A 7,480-nucleotide genomic window follows, 5' to 3' on the forward strand; every position below is an offset into this window, starting at 1 on the left:
CACCAGACAGATAAACCTTCTTATTGCATCCGGTCCTCCAAGCAGATTAAATCAAATGATCTGTACATACAGTACGTGGAAATCCTCGGCATTAATTGGAATCTGATGTCGCCTTTACAAGTCAAATGTTTCTTTGGTTTTTACCCTCATCTGATGGTAGATCCAGTCCAGAAAATAGGTGACGTTGCCGTAAACACCTGGTTTGTTCTGTTCAGTGCAGTGTTCCCCCCAAATAGTGTCCCCTACGAGCCACCATACTCCGTCCTTCAGGGACACCAGCGGGCCGCCGCTGTCAGTCTGAGAAAGAGTGATATTTTTATTGAACATACATAAAACACTTATCAAGATTCCCACATTCAAGATGAAGAGCTTTACAATGACCTCAATGTCTCTCAAACACTATAAATGCTCTTCATTGAGTTTAATAAGCATGTAAGGTCCTTCAAGGCTTTTCTAAGCTCCATAAATAAAACATGAAATCATGGTCAGCTGCCGCTCCGCTGCTCTAACTATAGATACATTGTTGACTGGACTGTATGAGCGGTTTGTTATAATCCACAAAGTGGAACTGTTTATCTAAAGCTGTTCGCATGTACAGAACATAATGCAGGTCTTGTTTGACTTGGCCTCAAAGCGAGTTGTATAAGAGCATGAAAATGCTTCGACTTCTCTAAAGAGCAGGAACCGCTCAATTAGAGCGAGAAAAAATTAATTGTACCAGAAAAGATCTCATAATAAAGAGAGTTTGTTGCAGCTCGTGTGAACATTTCTTTGAGTGCATTGTTCTAGGCTCAGATACGTCTGGATTTAAAGAATGTATTTACAGCTTAAACGCATAACCTGGGGCAGTCACACTGCGTCACTATAAAATAACACAAACTGCCCTTTGTTGCATCTTTTAATATGAGTATCATGTCATCATTAATAAAAAAAAAATCATTTTATTAGTTTGGTTTTAGCATTTAAATGACTGTGTGGTTTGTCTTACATGGCACATGTGGGCTGCTGCCTCCGTCTCTCTGGCACACAACATGTCCTGTGTTATCCTGCCGTTGTGAGCGATGGAGCTGTTGCAGTCTGCAGCATCTATGAGGGAGACCTGAGCCTCCATCAGGTGTGGAGAGCCAGAGTCTGTCAAAATAACAAGACATTCATTTAAAAGGTACAGTGTGTAGGATTTGGCGACATCTAGCGGCGTCGTTGCAGATTGCAACCAACCGAGTACCCCTCCGCTAAAATATATGGTTCAAGATAAGACTTTATTGATCACAAGCTACATAGCATTATATAAAGTCATTAAAATGATCCTGATCTTTACAAGCTGCAACATTAAAGTGAAGTATTGTACACATTGATGCATCAATAACTATAATCCATTATTACACAGCTTTGTTGAATAATCGATTCTGATTGGTCAATATCACAGCGTTACACGGTCTGTTATTTCTTTATAGCAGACCGTTGCTATGTATAACAGACCGTTGCTATGGGTGCAGTTCTGATGTCGGACTGTGGCGGACCATTTTTGTGTCAAATTATTGATTTCTTAAGTAAGTAGCTGTGTAATAAGTGAGATAATGTACAGTTAGCAGGTCATTGTTGTGAAATAAACCCCTTCAGGGTGATGCACATTGTTCCTTACATAATATAATGTACATTATTCTCAAACGGACCATTCTGCTTAATGAGTAGGCTACATTTACTTTTGGTACTTTAAGTATATTTGGATGCATTACTTGTAAAAGAGTATTTCTACACTGTAGTATTGTGACTTTTACTTCTACTAGCAAGACACCTCATGCAAAAACCTTGTTTTTCATGCACAGGTCAATTTTGAGATTTTGAGCTATTTTGCTTCCATAACATGTCTTCTTTCAGACTAGTGATTAGAAAACATCTAAAATACACATTTAGGTGTTTATTTTACTACTTTGTCTATTAGTCTGTAGATTTAACCTAAATTCATCAAAAGTTAGCGTTAGATAATGCCTCATTTTATTTAAAAATAACATTTCAGGAAACTTGTAATACAAAAAATAATTGTCTTAATGTCAGTAATCAACTTGAGAAGTTTCATGGTGATTATTAGTTAGAGATTTTACGCTATTCACCCGTTGTGTGTCCAAAATGTATGACATTTTACAATCCATGTCTTTAAAGTATCAGTATCACTTACATACACCAAACTTCCCAGTTTCAGTCCTATCTATATTCTGATGGTTTTTACGGAGGGGTTTGCTCATATATCATTCATAGCCTGATTTATAGAATATTTTATTCCTAAAAACAAGGCGAAAATTGATTTTTTTATGGCTGTATTTTCTGATTTATGGAGTGATAAAAAGAGATATCTGTAAAAACCTTTGATTCTAATATGTCAACAAAATGAAACAAGAATTTTGAACCTGGCTTTATCCAATGTTTTCTGTTCTGTAAATGTATGCAAATTAGCACATATTTGATAAGATAATGCCTCATTTGTATATTTAAACATATATTTTCAGAAGAATTGTTATACAAAAAATTAATGTAATCAACTGGGGAAGTTTCATGGTGATATCTACTAGTTAATTTTTTTTTTACCCTATTCACCGGGGGAGTCTCCTTTTAAGTAAAAGATCGGAGTACTTCTTCACTATCAAGTAAAACAGAGTTAAGGTCAATGGACTTTGGTGCCATCCAGTGGTAGCACACAATCTTGCTTTAATCTTTAAATACTTCAAAAGTAAATATATAATCTTGGTAAATTGGTTTCTGATATCTTTCAAACGTCTCGTTGTTGAATCACATCACATAACTGTCTCACCTCCATTTACTGTGTGACCAAATCGTGTTATCCAGCCGTTCTGAGGATCACTGATGTTTAATCCAACATTTGGGAGGCAGACCGGGCCGATGTTCCTGGAGGCTACCAGAGTAGAGAATATGTCTGTTGTTATTATAAGTCATTGTGTTGAGTCTTACAACCTCCAGTATGCATTTATCAGCTGGTATCCACAGAGTAAGGGATATACACTCAGTTTTGCCAGTTTATTAGGTACACCTAGCTAAAACTAATGCAGTAAATCCTCCCTTCATGAAGACAATCATAGAGTTGAATCAACACCTCTCTAAAACAGTTTCAACAAGAACTGAACATTATATCCTTCATGAAGGGAGGATTTATTGCATTAGTTTTAGCTACTTGTGCCTAATAAACTGGCAACTGAATGTATATGAGGGATAAACTAGAAGTATTATGTTGTTATTACACTAACTAGAATGATTTTTTGCTCACAAACAGACTTAAATCCAAGTTCTGCAGACAAGCCTCCTGGAAAATGTTTTAAAATATAAATATAACTTTGCTGAGTGTGGCTCTGTTGTTTTTGCATCCCTGTGTATGTGTATCTGTGTATCAGCACCTGTGATGTCCAGAGGTTTAGAGAGCCTCATCAGAGCGATGTCATTCCTGCGAGTGACACTGTTGAAGCCTTCGTGGGCTATAACGCGGCTCACAGAGTACGCAGGGTTAAACAGAGTCCCTAATGGATCCACTATCCCGGCATACACAGCCCAGTCTGCAGGACTGGAGGCCCTGCAGGAGAGAGAAACAGCAGAGAGTAGATTCAAGCTGGATCACACCACTAACACTTATCTAAGCAGTGTAATGAGGCCTCACCTGGCTACACAGTGTGCTGCGGTGACTATCCAGTAGGGGGAGATGATGGCTCCTCCACAGCGGTGGGAGCCCGCCACCTGCAGGCTGACCTGCCAAGGCCAGGATCCCAGAGAGGCCAGCTGACCTCCAGAGGACCTGCTGGAGTTCACCCCTCGCCCACAATCTGAGGACAAAACTGCTGCTGTTAGAGAGGACGCATTTCACTGCTACAGGGCTTTTATAAGCAGGTACAGAAGAGGTCACAATCGTGTATATACACAGTCAAAGTGTGAATAAATGTACTGTAAAGAGGAGAGTGAACACAGAACAGTAGGGCTGCCCCTTATTAGTCGATTAGTGGACTCATCGGTCATTTTGGTCTTAGTTGACAAAGATTACTTTAGTCGATTAGTCGTTTTTTATGCTTTTTTCATGCAGAATGACTTATTTCTTAGACACTTATGAGCATATCTCTGATAAACACAAGATTTAAAGTGGTGATTCTTTGTGAAGAAACTCAGTTTTACAGATCTGTCGATTAAATCAACTAATCGATTAGTAGTAGACAAAATCATGTGTTGAGTGTTAGTCAACTAAGAATTCTTTCGTCGAGGACAACCCTAAATTATAGTCTTGTTATGTTGGCAAGTGGACAGTAATGTGGCCTTTTTTAACTCTTTGGATAACAACAAACAATTGAAACAGAGGACGGTATCCTACATGAAAGTAATTATATTAAACCAGGAACATACATCTGTAAAACTTAGTTTCTCCACAAAGAATCACACAAAAGCACCTCTTTAAACCTTGTGTTTACCAGAGAACTTTCTTGGAAATATGTTATTCAGCATGAAAAAAGCATAATTACGACTTATCCACCAAAGAAACCTTATTCGACTAAGACCAAAACGACTGATTGGTCGACTAAGAGGGGCAGCTCTACCAAAAACAGAGACAAAATGCTCGAACATCTCTTCCACCTTCAACTGCAGCAAATAATCAACACAAATGCAGACCCAATGCTAATACCCACCCACCCCTTACACTGATGTTATAAACCTATAAATAAGAAATAGTAATAACATACCAGTACAACGCAACGTCACCGCACTGTTGTTGGGACAGGTGTCGCTGCAGAAACCAAAAAAAGAGACATTTGAGGTGAAATATTATAATAAATGATTCATCATCTTTACACTGGTTCATCTCCACCAGCTCACTAACCTGAGCACCAGCTGCTGCAGGATGGACGCCTCAGGGTTGAAGTCAGACTTCACTATTAAGAATCCATCATCAGAGTCAGTCTGTTGTTGGCCTGATTTAAAATATGTGCCTCTGTCAAACAAACACATAACCAGAAACATACATTTAAACACACAGATCCTTCACGTCAGACTATAGAGACTGAAAACAGATGGGAGCATCTTTACCTGCTGTATCCAACCTGCTGACAGCCTGCTCTCCCCTGCTGGTCGGTCCAGCCCTGAGAACAAACAGTCCTCCAGTTTTTACTCTGAGTCGAGTAGATCTGGAGCAGGAAACTGGAGCCATGCAGCCTCACTGAGCACAAACACAAACACAAACACTCAGGTAACATACACACATAACTGACCTAGTACACTTTGCATATTAACTATTACACTATACACTATTAACATTAACACCAATAATGGCCTCCAATCTAAATGATGTGGAATTACAAGACAATCCTGAACAGCAGGGTGTTAAAATGATGCTCTTTGATGAGATCTAAGTAAAGATATTAATATGTTCCTTTTAGCTGTAAAAGATGTGTAGACTGTGTTTTATGAATATAAAGGTGAGTGAACAGACTGCAGGATGTCCAGGTGTGTTTCATCCTGAACTCTGAACCCCTGGATGAGCTTGTTTACCGCAGTTATCTTCATCCTGGCCTGCAGGACAGTCCGTCACTCCGTCACACCACTGGGACTCCCACACACAGCTCCCATCTCCACACCGCATCCCGTGCATACAGGACGAGGAGACTGGGGCCACGAGAGACAAGATTCAGTTCAGAGAGGTTGTAATAATAGCATATGAGTTATTATATTACAGTGGACACTCACAGTAATAACCGAGGAGGACCCCAGCCACCAGCAGGAGGAGCAGCAGGGAGATCACAGCAGCCACAGTGAACTTCACACACCGCTGTTTTACACCTGACAGAACAACACACCCCATTTACACCCAGCTGGTTAAATGTCTTTAATAAATGCTTTTCAGCCACGTTGATCTCATTCTAATTATATAAAAACATCTGTATTTTTTTTTGTTCTTTATCTTAGAAATAATTCTCTATATGAAACAAGTATATGAATGCATCTCTATAAAAGTACTGTTGTTGCATGAGGCTGACATTTACACTAAAATAATTAGTATTTATTTCAATCATATGTAGCTGAGGTTCTCAATCTTTTTTCAGCCAAAGACCCCTTACAAGATAGAGAATATACCAAATATACCCCCTCAAAATTTGGCATAGCCTGGTTTTTTTTTACACTTTTTTAAAACTAATCTTAGTTATGTGAAAGAACAATATGTATTAGAAAGATATTATATGTATCAAACATATTTGCAGATTCACGTGAGATATAGATCTGTTAGATTAGAACGTAATCTATGAACTATTAAACTGTAGATTTAAAATTTTAAATAATATTAGTTGGACTATGAAGCTTTTTTTTTTAAAATATGAATTATATCATAATTTAAATTAGTGCCATGGACCCCACTTGAGAATCACTGATATATAGGAAAATGTCTTTCCTCAATATGGAAATAAAAAATAAGTTATGAGTTCATCCCATTTATTCTGTATCTCTAACATGAAAAAAGTTTAGAGTAAATACATTTTTTTGTTTCAACTAATGTCCAAATTAATGGTTATTTATTTACATCTGGTACATCTACAGTAAACAATGAAATATAAATGCATAGAGCTCCATCATATTTAGCTTTTGCAATTAATCCTTCTTCATCAAGTTATTTTTATTTTCTAAAATAACCTGTTGAAGGTCTGTGTACCGAGCCTTTTTGCTCTATATTGTCGACCTGAGGTCTTCTCCTACACACCTGTCGACCTACAGGTGTGCCAAAGTTCTACTCTTCAATTAAACCTTTCTTTAAAAAAATAATCCTACTCAGAACCTGCACACAGTTCCTGTTTTAACAGTTATATTAAATCACTTCAACAGTGTTGAACAGGAGACCGTCCTACTTTTGTGTTTGGGAACAGAGTGGCTGATCTCAGGTGGGGGTTTCGGTGCCAGATGATGAACAAACTGAGGTTCAACATCTGATCGGCTCGGTGGAGGAAGCTTCCTTTCGACATCTTCATGGATGAAATAAGGACCTGAGTCCAGGTACTGTCAGTAAAACACAAGTGATGAGAGAGAAGCTTTTCATACTGCTTGTAATGATGGTGATTTAAGAATTTGAGCTAAAAATATAAACGTACAAGAGAGATTGTCCAGCATTTCAAATAGAAAATCATACACATTTTATACACTCACATTTATAAACTTATATCTTCAATACTGGCATTATTATAGTATGAATAGGACTTACTCTACTTCAAACAAATGAAAACTTACCGGATTGGTGGTCATTTTCTGTTCAACCAACAATATCTTGCAAATGTCTTCCTGGGAAAATTCAATCATCAAACTTGCATGTAAATAATCAGATCAATATCAACGTCCACTCCCAGAGTTATTGAAGCTATAAGATAAAACTCAGATCTCTAGCATCTCCTCTGACTCTCGCCCTGTTCTGCTCTCTGAGTGATGAAACAAAGAGTTTGTATGGTGGTCTCTGAGT

General features: G+C 38.0%; 1 protein-coding gene across 1 annotated transcript; it reads right to left on the bottom strand.

The window, feature by feature from the left end:
* Window positions 1–114: 114 nt before the first annotated feature.
* On the bottom strand, window positions 115–7,451 carry LOC141771390 (transmembrane protease serine 2-like). The gene is made up of 12 exons (XM_074641583.1): window positions 7,255–7,451; window positions 6,879–7,026; window positions 5,728–5,820; window positions 5,533–5,646; window positions 5,071–5,200; window positions 4,865–4,975; window positions 4,728–4,771; window positions 3,662–3,824; window positions 3,405–3,577; window positions 2,807–2,908; window positions 989–1,131; window positions 115–297 (listed from the first exon to the last, which is right to left on the bottom strand). The coding sequence occupies exons 1-12, from the start codon at window positions 7,321–7,323 to the stop codon at window positions 115–117; spliced, it is 1,473 nt and encodes a 490-aa protein (XP_074497684.1). The 5' UTR covers window positions 7,324–7,451.
* Between the last annotated feature and the right edge of the window lie 29 nt (window positions 7,452–7,480).

This window comes from Sebastes fasciatus, chromosome 7 (assembly GCF_043250625.1).
Source record: "Sebastes fasciatus isolate fSebFas1 chromosome 7, fSebFas1.pri, whole genome shotgun sequence".
NCBI lineage: Eukaryota > Metazoa > Chordata > Actinopteri > Perciformes > Sebastidae > Sebastes > Sebastes fasciatus.